The 19,251-nt window shown below is 41.4% G+C and overlaps 1 protein-coding gene across 1 annotated transcript in view; it reads left to right on the top strand.

The window, feature by feature from the left end:
* The first annotated feature begins 5,205 nt into the window (after nucleotides 1-5,205).
* The window catches only part of BEND4 (BEN domain containing 4), a 34,146-nt gene continuing 20,100 nt past the window's right edge, over nucleotides 5,206-19,251 (top strand). Inside the window, exons 1-3 of the mRNA XM_053458409.1 lie at nucleotides 5,206-5,698; nucleotides 14,073-14,639; nucleotides 17,840-17,931. Coding sequence (XP_053314384.1) covers nucleotides 5,308-5,698; nucleotides 14,073-14,639; nucleotides 17,840-17,931 — 1,050 coding nt within the window. The 5' untranslated portion in view covers nucleotides 5,206-5,307. The remainder of the gene's footprint in view (nucleotides 5,699-14,072; nucleotides 14,640-17,839; nucleotides 17,932-19,251) is intronic.

The raw sequence follows: 19,251 nt of genomic DNA, 5'->3' as shown, positions 1-19,251 counted from the left end.
GGAGATGTAAGTAGGGGATCTGCCATGAGCTTTATATGTGAGAATCAGGGAGGGTGAAGTGGGGGAAATTGGAGGAAGAGGTGATAGCAGAGAAATGGGAACGAAAGCACAGCCTGGCAGCAGCAGCCACGATGGATCCTATATGAGGGGACGATAGGAATGAAGGAACTAAGACAGAGATGTAGTAGACAAGATGGGGGATAAGGAGTGCATTTACAAAAGCCTCAGTTGCATCTTGTGTTAGAAAGAGGTGAATGTGGATAATGTTTTTAATATGTAGGTGGCAGATTTAAAATGAGGGGTCAATGAGTTCCTGGAAAGGAAGACACTGAAAGTGCGACCAGAGAGGTAGGATGTGAACCAGGGTTTTCACTGATTGTACATTCAAATGATATAATCAAATAACAGATCTAATGGGTTTAACATACTTGCCTAAGTGGAACAGCACCTTTACATGTTATGTAGTTTTTAAACTATTGCTTTTACTTTTGTCCATTGCAACTATTAGTACTTGCTTGTAAATGTAATTAATTTCAGTAAGTCATGGCAGAATGCTTCAGGGGCAATAGGAATTTTATAATCTGGAATCACAGTAACTGCAATTATTATAATGTATCACCAAGCACTAATAGATAAGGTATACAGAAAAAGCCGGGGGGGGGGGAGAATAGATTATAACGAACTGCATGCCTAAAGCACATGAAATCTGGTTTAACCCGGGGAGAGCCAGGAGGGTTCTATTACATTTTGCAAACCTCAACATATTGATAGTAAAGGGGTTAAATTGTGAGCTAAATAAGGTTGTTTTTTTACAACAAAAAAATTGTAATGCATATTGGAGAAGATTTTGCATGGACTCCAATGGATGCATATCAGTACATGCATTCTCCAAGTACTCAGTTCCACTTTCCTCCTCCCCTTGGCTGCATCTACTGGAACCAGGAAGTGTAAGCAGGAAACATACCTAAGTACACTTCCTGCACACGCTCTGCAGAAATCCTGTGAAAGTCACTGAAAGCTCAGCTCCTGTTGGAATTAATAGAAACAGCAGCAGCCAATAAAACATAGCACTTAGCAGAAAAACAATATAATTGCATTTTGGCAATTTTTCCTTTTCAGACGTAGATGAGAGACTGACAATCATTGTTTATGAAAAGAATGCAAATTATTATACACTCCACAGATGCTATTTTAGGCAGGTATCTTGAACAGATTTCAAGATTTAATATAGTAATATAACCGCAAAAAAATACTTAGTTTTATATGTAAGTCATTAATATGGCAGAAATTCTCCTGTTTCAACTATGAAAAAATAGAGCAATACCTGTAATGTTTCTGTACAGAGATGTTTCTAATTAGAACGTAGACGTCTATTTTCTACACTGTACTAATACAACATGTGTATAGAATTTCTTAGCTTAGTGAAAGAAAACAGTTAACAATCATAACATTTATGCAGATTTGCATTCCATGTAATATATAAATATATTACGCCAACTTATATCGGAATACTAATAGCTATGACAACATAATGTCCGTTTCCTGGGATACAATTACATAATGTAAGGCCAGGACTAGTATAAATAAACATATTTTGTGTGCCAGATACAGTCAAGGCTGTGATTATTGGTTAAAACCTCACTATGTTACAAAGTTAAATTTATGCGAGGAAAGCATTAATAAATACAGGCTTTCATTTAACTTAAGAGGTCCCACTATGTGCAGATTTCTGGCATGTTAAGCTGTACTCTTTAAAATCACAGCCTGGAAATTGAGAAATCACAGCAGTAATGGTTTTGAACGCAAATAAACCACACAGAAATGAAAACATTCTGTAGCTCACAGTGAAGAGTCACATCAGAATATCATCACTCAATGGTATAAGCTTAGGGTTGCCACTTCTCCAGGTGTCACCTGGACATCCCTGGAATAAAGATGTAAGCTCTGGGTCCTGAATTCATCACTTTACATCCTGGGAAATATTTGTAGACTGTGAATATGACCCTCAATACTGTCACTGCTCTTTTGCTCGTATCTCCTTTCCTTTTGTTCTTCCCTCATTTGTCTCATCTTTGCTTTCTGTCTTTTCCATCTTCCAAGGGAGGTCTATGGGGCAAGGGGGCAAGTATAGCACAGACTCCTACCCTTCTCACAACTAATACAAAAGCTAAATGACATTCTAACAAACCCTGGAACTTTTCCTTGTTTACAGTCATTGGCTTTGGGGGTTGCTGGACTCTATGCTTCCCTATGGATTTGAGATCCTTCCCTGATTCTCACACTCCTGTGGCTTATCAGGTAATCAAAGGCATTTACAAAAATGGGTTTTCCCAGCCTCCTTTGCTATAGCATTATTTTCTGTCCATGACTGGTCCTGTGTTTGTTGGCTTTGTGGTGATGTTGGTTTTTGACCCCTGGCCCTGGACTCTGGTTACCTTCTGATTGGGCACCTCACTTGGATCGCTTAGCATTTCTGCACTGTACCTAGTTTTTGCTTCTGTCTCATCCCCCTGTATTGCCTTTAATTCTGATTGTGTATGGACTCGGCTAGCCCAACCTTATTTAATTCTGCTGGTTCTCCAGTCTGCTGCCATCTGCCAGTTCCCCAGTCCTCTGCTCCTCCCTGTCTCATGCCAAGTTCTGAGCATGAACCTGACCCCGCACAGACTCCTACTTGAACCAGTGCCACCAGTCACACAGCTATATGACTGTGCTACCACCCCGGGATCACGTAACATTGTGTTGTGTTACTCCACTAAGCACCTCAACTCCATTGGTCCGTCAGCCCAGTACAAGCTAACCCTCAAATAGGGCCTAGGCAAACCTGCTCTCTATCATTTTGCCCTCATCTCCTAGCTCTATCATTCTCTCTTTCCCTTATCTTTTCTTTCCTCTTTTTTGCTCTTCGCTCTTATTTTACCTCCTTCTTGTATGTTTCTACTTTCTCTCTATTCTTTCTTTTTCTCATTTCCCTCCTCTCACTCTATTGTTCAGGAAACAACTTTGCAAAAAGTGGCAACCTTAAATTAACTCCACTCTTGTCAGCTGTATAAAATGCACTGTGGCGGCATAACACAAAATGCTGAGCCACCTCTGTGCTGAGTTGAGGGGACTCATCTCCAGGTATGTACCTAGGTTCAGCTAGCTCATAGTTAATTAGCAATTTAGGTTGAATAAGTCCGCAACATTGAACCCCACCAGAAGAAGGCAAAACCCTAAAATTGAAGCAATTCTTAATTAAGCCTCAAAAGACGGGAAATATTCCTTCCTGACTTCCAAATCTGATTTCTCACAGGATCAACAAGCCTGGAGGTGCTGCTCCATCAGCCGACTCACCCACCTCAAGAAAACATTAGTAGTTTCGGAAAATATAGACTACACCAAATGAATACTTCACATGCCAGATACTGCCAAGCATGTTATTATCAAGTGACTTAAAATAAACACAGTTTTAGCTTACACTTCAGTTAATGTCTTGCAAATCAAGTTCTCATTCTACACATCCATCCAGGCAATCAAATAACATTTGCATGAAAATATTAGTTCATTACCTTCTGACAAGGTTGTCATTATTCCAAATATATCTGACATTAAAATGCATTATTTTATTACCAGATCCTTTCACATTAAATCAATACGTTTGCAGCCATGTTAACATTTTGGGGGTCTTAGGATATCGAGAAATTTGAATTCAGGCAGTTATACAAATAGTTTGACCAACTTCTAGGGAGATAATAAATCCATTATGTATTTACCATACTATAATATTAATTACGAGTCTAAGTACACGTCATAGGGGCCTACAAATAGTTTATTCGTCCAGATTGGTTGATTAATATGTTTTTCTATAATTTGCCATTTGGGTTCACAAAGTAAATAGCTCAATTACACGTGAATTATCACATCTTCAAAAGAATCTTTAGCTTGTTTGTGGTGCTATAGGAAGAGGGTACCCATGATGTACAATCTGTTGCTGTAGACTTGTAATATGTAAGTGGCTGGGATACTGTAATTGTCTCACTCACACTTAGTTCTACATCATAGCTCACTGGTCCCCCACTCTCTTTCTTCCTTTTCTTCACCACTTTTTTCTTTCCTGTAAGTATGAAATAAAACGTACATGTTTTGCAACGTGCCTTCAAGTTATACATTGGATTTAAAAGCTTTGACGTAAAGACATCTGTGCCTTAACCAGCTCTGCCATCAGACTTTCCTTAGGCCATGAACATATATCCTGACCATCCTGAAAGATGAGAGACTATGCAGTTGTATGTAGTATTTGGCATGTAGTCACACCTGATATTATACCTAAGATTTTACGGTCACTCGGTTTTGAAATTCACCCCCTGGTACCTGATCTCCAACGTCTTTTTCTTTAACCGTATCGCCCTATTATAAATGCTTGAAGCCCAGTTGCATTCACTTCTCAGATATTGTGTCTTCTCCTCAGTACTCATCTGGGTACCCGTGCCATAGGTGGAGAAACACAGATGTATCCGACTCCCCGCCGTTACCATTTCCATGGTGTAACGTTATAAGATAACGGCTACGCTACTTCGGATCTACATAGAGAATTGTTTTACACAGAAGGGTTAATGTCATCAGCAGGAGTCAGCACATTGTATAGGTTTACAGATGTGGATATAGCCAGCGACATTTGGAGCCATCTGCCGGCTGAGGTTTGTGATGCCACATTTGCCACCTAAGCCTCGCTGTTGTGCACAGCACAGAGGTGCTAGTCAAAGAGGGTCTGTGGCTACCCTTGTTCTTCACAAACACACAGCAAGCAAAACTTTTTTCTCTACCACTATCCTTACTGGAGACCCCCCCCTCCCCAATTAATAAATGCAATGGTTTTCTGAGTTACTGGCTCGATGTAGTTTTCGATTCATATAAAAGTTTCACAGAGGTGGGCAGTGTGGGGCCAGACTCAGCTTCCCTACTTATGGAAGCTCCTCACTCTTGGCTACAGTCCTTTCCTTCTAAGCCCCAAGTAATGCCAGCTGTGGGTCGTGCAGCGCTTGGGCCAGGTTAAGGTTCTGTCCCAGACATGTCACTCCACACCGGGGGCACCTGGCTCTGAACACCCAGCAGAGCACAGCCAGCTCCAGAGCAGCAGCAGCTGCAAGGCCCGCCCCTTCCCCCTATCATCATTAGCAAATATTACCCTAAACACTTGCTCTTTACCTCCCTTCTCCCTCCAGGCATTGGAGAGGCCGGCTGTCAATCAGGCGGCACCCCAGCACGGCTCAGCAGCAGAGCAACAGCGACAAGAAGACGAGCCGAGGGAAGGGAGAGCGCCGAGAGATGGAGGAGGAGATGCACACGGCAGAGGAGGGGCCCTGCATCCCAAAAATCTACAAGCAGAGGAGCCCCTACAGCGTCCTCAAAACCTTCCCCAACAAGCGCTCTATGGGGCGGAGGTACGAGAGACCCACCATGGTGGAGATCCCACATCTGGGGGCACCTGCAGGGCAGCAGCAGCACACTCACTTTCAGCAGCATCCAGCCTCCATCAGCGAGCAGCAGCAGTACCAGCAGGCGCACAGCTCCTACCAAAAGGGGCCCATCATCAGAGCGGCCACTGCCACCTCCACCCAGTGCCAGCAGAGGGGAGGTGCCCCGGCCGGGCATCTGGGCTCCTCCAACAGGTTCTGCCAGCAGCCTGCCAGCGAGGGCACCATTGAACTGAGTGCAGGTAGGTACCTCCCACCCCTCCTCACTCATCATCCTCCTTTGTTAGTAGGAGTCGGGGCCACTCCTGCTGTGGGATGCAGCAGAGTCCCTTTAACTCTCGGACAGTCATTCGGGACCCGCGCAGGTGAAGTGCGGCTGCCGGTTTCACGGACTGAAGTTACCGAGGACCCGGTTCAGTTTAATTCGCAAATGTTAGAGTCAGTGCTGTCACTTCCATGTTCTATCGGGATTCCCACTCACTGAGTATGAGCGCTTCATCCTTCACTCTCACTCAGTGCTGATTGCTCGTTATTTTACGCCCGGTCCTCATTTACTTTCGTTTTCACTCTAAATCTCGGCGTTAAGAAGTTCTTTCACACTTTCTGTGGCGCATAAAATCCTATAGATCTATAGTCCTGCGTACCTATAGAACCCTAAATCCATACGAGCCAATCGCAACTGTGACCACAGAACGTGTTACTAGTGAGTCGCATGCAGTGTTCTTAACCCTTTGACTACCTGAAGCATGTACAGTGTAATTTTTTTCATAAAAAGGCTCAGTGTGCAAAGGTCCAAACTTCTTCTTTTTTATAGCATTTCAGCTCTGTGAATACATTTTAATGTCTGAAAGATCAACCCCTAATAATACAAACGCGTCAGATCCCCAAAGAGAAAAGTAAATGTCCAGGTGATGAATTCTGAATGTACAGAAATCAGCCAGACATCAGGTTACCTCTCATAACCCAGACTGCTGCTTCCCGGATAACTCGGTATCCATCATATGTGAAAGTAATGTGTTTCCAATTACATATAAAACTATATATATAAAATATATATATGTGTACCATATACATATGTAGTTTAATATACTGTATATAGGTAGGTTGCAGTAAACTCTCGCTATTCAAACTTTACCCCAGCTCTCTCTTGGTACCCATAGGACAGCCAGAATAAAAGTGTCACTTTTATTATATTTTCATGTCTTAAGAAGCCATATACCGGTATATATGGTTTTAGGTGATTAACCTCTTGTGATCAGAAGGCCTTACAGAATTTGTAAAACTTCTTACCCAATATTGTTGTCCTAATCATCATGATGAGCTTCCAGGTGGCCAGCTCTGACAGATGTGTGACGTTCCTGGTTTCACTTGCTATTTTACTAGCCTAAGTATCATAAATCGAAGTAAGATTGATAGCAGGTCATGGTATTACGCCTGAACGCACAGCCATTGTAAAAGTTTGCAGAGCAATTTGTTGCTAAATTATCGTTTGCTGTAAGTAAATGGATCAAAGGGGTTCACCTTCCTACAGGACCAGGGTGTCTGATGTCTCGACTCCGGTGCTTTATCTTCTTTTGAAGTTAAGGATATTCCTGGAGTGCAAAACCAGCCTCCACTAAAAACTGGAAGCCTTTCTTTTACTGAAGGTCTTTTTAGTATAGTATACTTCTTTATATAATGTGTATATATAATAAACAATATTATTTATTTATGGAGGCCCGTCTGATGAAGAATGCTATGATGTTTCATGGTGTGAAAATGGAGTTTCATGGAGTAGGTGCCATTAATTCTGATACAATAAATAAATGAATTTAGCATTACATGTGTTCATGTTTTGATAACCTTATATTTAATGTAATCTTGTTTAAGAAATACACCAACGGCACATACAGTATCAGACTAAGGTGCAAATATATTAAAAGCTGCTATTCTGCTATTAATCCCAACTATCTTAGATTCTTGTATTATTACGTACTGCTCTGGTATAGAATCTTAAATAAACATATTCCTTATTTAAAAAAAACATACATATCACACGAAACACTTCACTCTCTGACTCTCTCACCTATCATACATTACTCCCCTCACACAAAATACTCCTATCCACTGGCATAACTGGAAACCAAAGGGCCACTGGTACAAATATAGCCCAGGGGCTGCCCTGTTTCATCAATCAACATGTCCCACCATGCCACATTTGCCCCCAAATAGCTTGTGAGTGCCACCTTTGCCTGCAAGCAGCTTTTCAGTGCCATCCTAAACCCCAAACAATTCAACCTGTACCATCTTCACCCCCAAACAGCTTATATTTGCATGATTACCCCAAACAGCAAATCTGTGCTTTCATTACCCCCAAACAACTTCTCTGTAGCTTCTTTGCCGCTTGCAATTTACACTCTGGCACACATATGTAAACACACTTACACATGCTTACACATAGAGTTAATCAGACTCACTTACACACGTACACACTCATTCTAACATACACACTCCCTCTCACACCACCTATATGTACACATTCATGCTCACACACAAACATAAAACATACACATCCCTGCAAACCCATTTACACACTCATGTTAACATAGACCCTATCTCACACCACTTACACATACATCCACTTACACATTCATGTACATAAAAACGCTTCCACATACAGATTCATGTAGACACACACTTATACATAGACATTCATGTATTCACTCCCATCATACCTATCACACAAAACACTTATCACACATAACTTACTCACACCTATTACACAACACACCTGATTCTCTCACACCTATCACACATCACTTATTTCACACAAAACACCTCAATCACACCTATTACACATCACTCACTTCCCATCACTGTGTATTAGGGTGTGTAGGTCATGAAATGGCAGGTGGGAGTGGCTGTGCGCATTCAGACTGCTGTGATGTAATACACAGAGGAGAGCTTTGGAGAAATGACATAACTTTCTTAAACTTCACTCTACATAATGTAGCATTTATTTGGGGATATTTTAAGAGGACCCTGAAGGTGGAACAGTATCTTTAACTACATGTATTTTCTTAGACCGTGGGTGGGTGTTGAGGCCAAAGAGGGAGCCAAAGAGTCAGTGTCTTCATGATATCAAGTAATGCTGCAGTTATTTGACCCAGTGGGCCATAAATGGAGATATGGATGGAAAACATCTACCGTATTTGCTTGAATATAAGACAAGGTTTTTTTTTCAGAGCAAATGCTATGAAAAATACACCCCATTTTATATTTGAAGTCGTTTTATAATCCGACCTCCACTGCTGCCCGGAGCTTCTATGATGGAGCGCTGGCGTGATATGACCTTCCAGAGCTCCGTCATAGAAGCCCCGGGCAGCAGCAGAGGTTGTCTATGCGCATCTCACAGACGTCCACCAGATGCCCCCACTAGACACCAGGACGTCTGAAGCATGGGGGTAAGTCTGGGGGGCAGAGTGGCATATCAGGGGGTATGAGGCATATCTGGGGGGCAGAGTGGCATATCTGTGGGCTGAATGGCAAGCTTGGGGTAGATGTGCATAACTGGGGTCAGATGTGCGTCTGAGCGGCATTTTGGCTACCCTTGTTGGCTTAGAAGAAGGGTTTCCTGGTGGGAGCAAATGCTAGTTACCCGATAGGAAAAATGATATGACCACTGTAGTAGTAGCTACAGACCATCATGAACCTGTGCAACATGAGAACTTTAGTTTTCAATAGCGGAGGTGGTAAAGATTAGCCAGTACCAGCAGTCCATAATGATATAAAAACTAACCTTAACATGTGGGAGCTGACGTATTAACGAACCCCAGCTGCGATACATGTTTGAAATAAAACTACCTTGTGTCTGCTGCATGCAAACTGTGTCTCTGCCCAGGCGGGGACTCTGTGTCTATGAAGAAGCTGCTACCAGAGTGATGGGCAGGAGACCAGCTAGAGAGAGAGAGAGAGAAGAAGAGAGCAGACCAAACCACTCTTGACAGCGGAGGGGTGAACAGAACTAAATAAAAAAAGTTATTTGTTGCCTATATATCTAGTTAACCTACTCTAAACAGCCTACTGTTTCTCTCCCTCTGCTGCTGCTGTTGTTCTCCTTGAATTTCTGGGGGGAGGGATTGCCCCCCCTCCGGACACCCATGTTCCCTTGCCAATGTGCCTATATACTATGATGATCCAATGTAGCTTGTACAAATAAAAAGTAAACCCCAAAATAGTATTTGAAATCAAACTAATGTATCCACATAAATAATATGACAGATCTCTCAAGCAAGTCTTTTCAGCGCACGGTATGTGAATGTCGAGGAGTATATCTTCTCTGGCCAGGGTGTAATTCATTTCCTACTAGGAACCAGTAAGGATGTAAATAAAGGATTTTCTACTTTGCTGAGAAGGTAGTACATAAGTGGAACAGCATCCCAAAAGAAAGTGGTAGAGCATACTACAATGAGTGAATTGTAAAATGCATGGGCTAGGCATTAAACTATCCAGAATATAAAGTGAGAAAGTGAGACCAAGAACCGATTAAGTCTTTACATGGGCAGACTGGATGGGTCGGGTGATTCTTATCTGCCGTCACATTTTATGTTTCCTTAATGAAAAAAAATATATTTTCTTCGCTTAGAAGATGTGAGTGCTGCCTCACTGAAGCGGTGAAGGGTTGGCGAGAAAGTAAAGGTTTCTGATCACAGAGCCATTACTGCCCTTTAACTTCCAAATGAATGGCATGTTGGCAGAGCGCCCCCTAGGGCAGGACCCTCTCCTCCAGTATGTCGTAATGTGCGTTAATGTTACTATTCATTTGAATTTTCTTCTTTGTAATATTATTGTCCATCTTCTCTCTCTCTCTAGTGTAACATCGCTACAGAATCTGCCGGTGCTTTATAAAATGTAACATATCCAAAAAATTTGATTAGAGGCATCTGAAAAAAGTGTTGATAGTTGGGGGGCTTCCTTGAGAAACATCTGTTTCATGTCGAAAAGAGACTGTGAGCCACTGCACTAGAGAACGCTTTCTGTTATTACATCCCGCGTGTCTGCCCTATGACCTCAGCATGACATCAGCAGATGATTTATTAAACTCTGATTATTTTGGGGCAGTGGGGGGTTGTTTGGAAGCACAGAGATTGTGTTGAATTGCCAGAATCACGAAGCATCTTCATAAACTACATTATGTTTGTTTCCGTATTCACATTCTCCTGTCTTCCTTCGGTCTGTGAAGTTGAAACGTGCGATATTTTAAATGCATGGCCCTTTTTTTTTTTAATGGATCGGAGTTAACAGCGGGAGGATTTTTTGATATGCAACCTAAATGTGGCATCAGGAAATAGGAAACTGCATCTTTAAGCAGCACACAATCAAAAATGAATTACAATAAATCCTATATAATTGCATAGGTCATTCTCTTTAATGAGATTTTATTAACCTGACTGTCAAGCTTTTGAGTCAGGCAGATATTTTATCTTCTTCAACTGATAAAAGTGTCAGCCATAAACCACCATATAAATATTCATAAATCTACACATCTGTGGCAGCCTATCGCCTTCATTCTCTTGGACATTAAAAGCATTCTAATTACTTTCTGTCTAGCAGAGCTGGGATCGTGCTCGCTATGGTATGTGCTTGGCAGGAATGATTGCTTTTGTTTGCCATCACAAATAGCAACAACCTATTTCTTACGCGGATAAAAAAAAAAATATATTCAGGGTTTGACTGATCGAGATGATGTTGGAAAGCATTTCTCAGCCTCCGAGAGCATCGGAATAATTAGTGCATCTGTTAATATATTGTTAGTTTTAGGGCAATTTGTGTCTTTTTTTTTTCTTCGTCGTCGTTTTTGTTCAAGGAATCACAAAGGATTGTTAACAAAAAACTAAAAGGAGGGGGTAAGGGTGGTATTACTCTTAATTCTTATTCAGATGACACAAAGCAGGGTTATAATCCATGGACTGTATTTTCTAACATGCTTCCAGTGAAGGGTTAATAATTGCACATGTGGATGGACAGACATTGAACAGATTTCGATCGTTTTTAAAGATCATGGTTAAAAAAAACAACGCAATACTGCGGATACAAGGTGCCAATTCCATAATCTGATTTTCTCATACAAAGGATGGGGTAGATAAACGGTATCTATATTTCCCAGAAACTCATTTTCAGTCTCATCACAGAACACCAAAACTGACATGTAACTAATCATATCTATGGTAATGCTCTTTCAAAATAGAATTTTCTTGATTTTTTCCCCTTCGCATTGATTTGTGAATACTCCTTAATTCCCGATTGATTTTCTTGAGTGACATGCAAATTGAACAGGGGAGAAATCTTTTTTTTTTTTTTTAATCCATATCCGTATAAATAAAATATAAATCAGGATAATACATGATGGCGCAGCAAATGAGCATTCATACGCTCTCCATATGAAGTATTCTGATGATCTTTGAGTATAAATGAGATTTATCAAGTAGATCTGCTCACAGTTCAGTAACTTGAGGCCGGTTCTAGCAAGCCTTTTGTTCCCAACTACTTCAATGGTGGATTGGCCCATTACATAGCAGTGTGACGCACGCCGGCTCTTAAATCCGTGTACTCTCCTAAAATAAAATAACGTTTTGGCTCAAATAATCATTAAGTGTGTCTTTTGAACTCAGAAAATTGCAGTTGACCCAGTTTGTGTTCATGGCATCGGAACACTTTGTGAAGGACTTTTGATTAAGTGCTCCGTATGCACCCGAGGCTTGAAGAAGCTTTGTCACCTGGCCCCAGACAAGGTATAGACAAAACCCAGGAGCCACATTAAAAAATTTAAATGCCGCAAATTTTTATCCAGCTCAGGCAAGTTTTTGTTTTTTTTCACATGTTCTTACGTTCCTCTGAGATATGTAGGATGTAGCATGACCCAACTACTTCGGTCACGCGCATGTCCACTCATCGGTTGTACCTGTCAAAATATGCTTGTTTTTCTTAAGACTGTAAGCATCCAGATTGCTGTACATGTTATGTGTTATTCTAGCTGAATATATTAAAATAGAGGCTGTTATTGATTTATAGACACGTTCAGTAGGCAATGTAAAATGTGTTCAATAACCTCTTTGCTGTCAGGTTGGAGACATTAACGTTGCAGTCCATCTTCTCTTCCCATTTCTAATCTCTTCAGTGTTGATCATTCCAAATACCTTACGGTTAAACAATTTTAACTAGAAAAACAGACTTTTCTGTTTATACATATTGTATTCTACCATTCACACATGACCTGTAACTGCTAATAGAAATAATGCAGGTCCCTGTTTACAAGAGCTTACGCTCTATAATAGTTAACGCCATATCATTTTGGACGTGAAATGAGTGGTTTTGTGTATTCCTTAAAACATTTGCTTCCCTGCCACAGAAAACAAATGTTTAATTTCAGATTCATTACATATATATTACGTTTGGCATGATGGTGTCATAAAATGCACGAGTGATTACAACTCTTTGCAGGTCTAATAAAACTTCACGAGTAATTTCACTATTTGCAGTAAACAATTAATTGGACCTCTGAGCTTTTTGTAGTGATTTCAGATCTGCAGGTTTTGGGATGTCTCCTGGAATGGCGTTAATACAATATGAAAAAAAAACATTTACTCTTTAAGTTGGTTATTTAAAAATAATGGGTACCGTTATTTCCGGTACGTGCGGATTGGCTTTACAAGTTGCTTGTGGTTGCATCTTTATAAGATCTAAGAACTTGGAGTTAGTTCGTATCCAGTAAGAGGGGCTCTAAGTATTTACGGACCCTACGATACATTATAATAATATTAATAACAATAATAATAATAATAAACGTAAGTAATCCTTTACTCTAGTAAAACATTGTGATTCATCTTTCTGACACTTGCTTAAGCCTCTCAGTACCGTCCTTCTTATGGTAGCCCTCTATATCCCCTTCTTATAGCAGCCCTATATATATATATATATATATATATATATATATATATATATATATATATATATATCCATCCATCAGGGTCCAAAGCCATGTGCTGTAAATGGGTACTTCATGTGTCCCAACATTTCAAATTCCCAATGACGGACACTTAGAGGGTACAATGCTACTGTTAGTCTTGTCTGCAACCCAAGGCTACTCTGGATGGTTTAAATGTAATGTACAGAAGTTTTAGTTTACTGCGAGAGTAGTAGATAAATGGAATGGCCATCCAGCAGAAGTGGTAGATGCTAATACCGTGAGGGAATTTCAACATGCACATGAACTAATTAAGGTCTGAGTTTCTACATTAAGAAAAATGGGCAGACTAGACGGGCCGAATGGTACTTATTTGCTGTCAAATTCTATATTGCTCTCTTGCCATTTAGTGAATCTTCAGCAATAACCCGAATTTAAGAGTACCTGAAACATCTTAACTAAGAAGGAAACACATTAAGGAACACTTTTTTTTTTACTTGTCATTGTAAATTATTCAGATCGATGAGAACCAATTATTTCTAGATTGGAATAAAAGCACGTGTCTCAACCAAAGGGAATAGCTGGTAATTTCAATAATTTATAAACAAATGGGGGCAGCACATTTCGTTTGATAATGTTAATAATTGTTTTCTCCTCCCTTGTATTTTTTACAGAGAGTCGGATGATACTGGACGCCTTTGCCCAACAGTGCAGCAGAGTCCTTAATCTTTTAAACTGTGGAGGTAAACTTTTGGACTCTAAACATTCCCAGTCTCTTGTTTCCAGTGTGAAGCAGGAGAGTAACAGTTACAGCGAGCGGTCGGACCAGTGCCAGCTTGGTAAAGCATTTTATAATCAAGCATTGGACAAACCACCAGACATAAAAATGCAGTATGTGCAGAAGAAGCAGCAGACCTCCGCTTTCTTGAGGGTCTTTACCGACTCACTTCAAAACTACCTGTTGGCTGGTAACTTCCCAGCTCGGAATACCTCATCCACAACTGATTACGGCCATATGTCCGATATGGACGTCCTGTCTTCTTCTCCTGTCCATACATTGGGTGGTTGGACATCACCAGCAACCTCGGAATCCCATGGTCACCCTTCTTCGTCCACACTCCCTGAAGAGGAAGATGATGATGAAGAAGGATATTGTCCTAGGTGTCAAGAACTAGAACAGGAGGTGATCTCCCTGCAGCAAGAGAATGAGGAATTAAGACGTAAGCTAGAGAGCATTCCAGGTAGCCCGATCTTTTCTTAATGTAACCCTTAAAAAAATAATGATCAATATGTTGTGTGCCACAGCTCAATTGAAATGTGGGGAGATGTGAGGTCTTCCCTGTAACCAGCTTAATTACACTGTGGGGGTCTATGCTTCGCTGCCTTAGACCGCTTAGTGTCCTTTCTCCTTCAGTACACCACCTTCTGAGAGAGAGCGCTATGTATCGGCGCTCAGCACGAAGGGTGTGCAGCTCAAGGAGGTTTTTGGAGGAGGCATTGGCCCTGGCTTGGGTTTTTGTGTTTTTATAGATTGAAAATAACAAATCTGGTTAGAGTCAGTTGCTTCACATCCCGGCACCCTGTATGTTTTGCATAAGTGGAACTGCAACATGTATCACAGTGTAAAAGACCTAATAAGTCGGTATCTCTCTCTTTGGGGGAAATGTGTCCAACGTTCCAAGGCTTAAGTTAAGACTAGAAGCAGAATGTATCGGAGTTCTAAGCTGTTGGCGTAATATTGTGAGTTTATCAATGTTTTAATACAGATCATTTAGATACAGCCAAGTTATCTGCTGAGTTGCATGTTTCTGAGCAGTTCTGCAAATTCTTAATGGATCCACCGCATCCAGCGTCTCTGACAGATGTCACTCACCATCCAGGCAGTGTTCCAATGCAGAGGTAGTAGTAGTAATAATCTTGGCGTGTGTCAGGGAAGTGCCTTATGAAGGTTGAAGCATGTGCAAACAACATGAAAAAACTATAAGGAGCCTTTATGGGAAGGCTTAACACATTCAACAGTACTGGGAATCATGTTTTAATCCTGCATTTAGTTACAAAAGGGTTAAATTCAGTATTTGGAAAAGCAAGTTTAAATTTAATGCAGAGTACCATAGTTGCTCACATATAAGATGACCCTGATTATAAGCAGGGCCGGCCCGACAATGGAGGCGAGTGGAGCAAACTGCTCCAGGCGGCACTTTTGAAGGCGCGGCACTTTGCCGCCCCAAGCCCTTTTTTTTTTAAAGCGGAAGAGAGAGAAGGGCACCACTCTGCGAGCCCTCTAGCTCGGTCTCATTGCCGGCTTGTAATGCTGAGCGCCGGAAGATGACGTCATTTCCGGCGCTCAGCATTACAAGCCGGCACCGAGACCGAGCAGGGAGACTCGCCGCAGGACTGCTGAAAGGTAAGTACGGGGGGGGGGTAAGGTAGATAATAGGGAGGGAGAGAGAGGAAGGGTAGATAATGGGGGGCAGGGTAGATAATGGGGGGGCAGCATTTTAAACTTCGCCCAAGGCGGCATTTTGTCTTGGGCCGGCCCTGATTATAAGACTACCCCCCATATCTTAGTGAAAGAAACAAAGGCCTGAATAGAAAAAAACCCTATTGAAAAAAATCAAAACCACTGTTTTTGCTCTCACTCTAATACTCACCAACACTCTATCACGCTCTCTGTCAATGTCTCCCTACCGTCTCCGACAACTTTTTCAACGTCCCTACAAATGTTACTTTTCCACAGATCCGCTTCTTCTCTTTCCTCTTCGGATTCTTCTGTCTTCTTCCTTTGTCCGCTTTTCCACTGGTATCAGTCCCGTTATCCACATATTTCCGTAAAAGGCCAAAGCCTCCACTCATACTATCTCCCCATTTGGAGGAACGGGAGAGGCTGTTCCCATGATGCACGTAGTGGCTCCTCCCTTTTACTGAAGTACTCCAAGATGCCAGAATATTGTAGATGGATTTGTGGAAAGGGAATGAGTGTGTATGCATCTTTGAGTGTGTATGTATGTAAATATGAGTGTTTGTCTGTGGGTTAGAGGTAGTGTGAGCATGACTGTGTATGTGCTTTTTTGTGGTAACATGAGTGTGTGTTAGCATATGTGAGTGTATATGTGTAAATGTGTGTGTTACTGTTAGCATGTAAATGTGTGTTAGTGTGTGTTAGTGTGAGAGTATGTTTGTGCATGCAGCGCTGCAGGGTGTACTTGCTTTGCATTCCTGAACAGCTCTATCTGAGATGTTTCTTGGTCTTCCAGATCTTGTCTGGACTTGATAATGACATTTCAGCCTCTCCCTGCTTTGTAAAAGGGAACTATCTTTACTTTCTGACCCTAGTCAGCTGTTTAGGTAAGCTAGGGCCTCCATTGTGTGTATGTAAGTGTACGGTGTTAGAGTGAGTGGGTGTTAGAACTAGTTTGCATGTTAGTATCTATGCATGTAGTTAAAGGGGAAGCAAAGAAGACGTGACTGCTGACACTTGCTCTCATAAGGTGTGCTTATGGGAGAATCATAAGGCAGGGTGATGGATGGCACATGGATGAAGTCCCCAATGGGTGGGACAATGGGATGAGCATGGGGCAGACAGATGGGAGAGGCATAGGGGCTGAGGCTTTAAATCTGTACCAGGCCCAAATATTTCTAATAGTGGCCCTGAGGAGAGCTTGTGGTTCTTGAGTGTCAGATCAAACCCTAAGAGGTTCACAGAGTATGATAAAGTGCTGGAATTGTCCCCGACTTAAATTAAGGTCTAATGTGTCAATTAAGTTCTGAGACTTTAAATTAAAATAACACTAGTGGATGAACTGGAATGATGCCCAAACATTTCCACATACCGCATTTTCTGTCTAATTATTTTTCAATCAGTTAAATTCAGCAAATAAATGGCACACAGCTGGAATAAAAAGTACCATAACTATCCCAATGTGTAGCACAACCAGTGTTTTATATATAGGTGTGTACTGCAAGTGATTACTCCTAGGAAAAAAAGCAGTACAGAAGCCAGGGGGCAAGTAAAGTGACCCCCATAATGAACACACACCTTGCTGGGAGCCTTGTTGTGTTCGGTGACCACACTGATCTCCTGCCTCCTCGAGAAGACCCAGGGCATGGTTGCCAACCTACCCCCTGGCCAGCCTCCCCTGGCAGAAGCTGCACTGATGCAGATTAAAATCTGTGAAGGCTGCTGAATAAAAAAAACATGCACTAGAATTCTAATTGTATAATCAATAGGCTCTGTCTGCAGTGTCTGCATTAAATAGAAAACTGCTATTTATTTTTGGTGAAAAAACACTTATATGTTTCTTTGTGTTTGTATGCATAATACCTGTTCAGATAATCTCAGAGCCAAATGTAAAGAAGTAGAAGGATAGGGTCTTCATTTATAAACCCTTCCTCTCCTGTCTTAAGTCGTTGTGCTGATTGTAAACTTGTTCCGTCTTTGTAGTCCCCTGCCAGACCGTCCTTGACTACTTGAAGACTGTACTTCAGCATCACAACCAACTAGTGATACCGCAGCCCGTAGAGCAACCGACAGAGGTAACGTGAAACAGCAGTCTTTTTAACTTTGGGTCCTACTGATTCATTTAATGGAATATGTCATTCAGAAGAAGAATAATGCATTTACACCATTTAATGTATTATATCATTTTTGTAGACTGTTTCTATACACTTTATTGTGACGTTTGGGGCTGTAGAACACTGTAATACACTTGCATCCAGCAGACATTCCAAGTCTCAAAGCGGGACTGTCCTTCCTAAATAGGGACACTGGAGAAGCGTGCATTGATCTGTATCTCTAGAAAAGCGCTGTTATTCATCTTTGTAGCTAAGATCGCAACAAATGGAATGTTCCTTTTGACTGTACAACCACTTTTGTACTTTTGAGAAAACACTGATATTATACAAAGTGGTATCAGATTGTACCGTGTTCGAAAGAAATATGCACATTTATTGATACCTTTATTAGCTAAGTGGCCCCCAGCCGCCTCCTCCGCAGCTGCACTGCTCACTGCTGAGCACCAGGATATGACATCAAAAGCTTAAAGTGTCTTTTACGAAATGCTATGGAGGCTGATTCAATGGGCCAGTTGGGCAGATCACCCAAAGCTAGATTACACAGCTGGTTTTTCCCGGGTAAAGTGTAAACTGCTTAGAAGGTTGTTGCCTAAACACAACTACAGAAAAACTTCAAAATTGTGTCCAGACCACCAGCACTCAGAGGGTGAAGCCAACCTTGGTTATATTAAAAGTAAGATGAAAAATTGTCCTCTGAATATATTAAGAGTATCCCCCTCCCTATATTTACCTGCTGGCGCTCTCACGCTCCCGCATACCTTCCACGTCATGTTTAGCGCGTCGAGCCGGTCTGTGACGTTACAGGCTGGCTCTGTCTGTAAAGCACTGAGGATCCATCGGCAGATAGGTGAAGGGGTGGGAGTCTCTCTTAATCTCCTAACAGAACGATTGCGCACATTTGCTTAATCATTTTCAAAACATGTTCAAAATATATTATGGTAATTTACCGTTTGTTCATGGTGCATTTTGTAGGAGCTCCCCGTGGTCCTCAGATGTATTGTAAGAGGTGGAGCTGCCTTCAACCGTGTGAAGTATCCAACTCTCAAGTGACTTTGATGGAAGGAGTCTTGTTATGTTTTTTTGAAGCTAAAAGTGACTCTTTTGCATTAATCTTTAGCTTTAATGGTCAGACACAATTTTCCTAACTCCCAATGGATGTTAGTGTTATGAGCAGTTATCTCAAATAATTCCTCAGTTACTGGCTAAGGATTGTGCTTGTATGAACCCTAAGTATACTGTAAATATATGTATGTTCAGTAGGATACATAGCAATGTTTGCTA

This window comes from Spea bombifrons, chromosome 1, assembly GCF_027358695.1.
Source record: "Spea bombifrons isolate aSpeBom1 chromosome 1, aSpeBom1.2.pri, whole genome shotgun sequence".
Taxonomy (NCBI): Eukaryota; Metazoa; Chordata; class Amphibia; order Anura; family Pelobatidae; genus Spea; species Spea bombifrons.
This window is presented reverse-complemented; position numbering and strand designations above follow the sequence as displayed.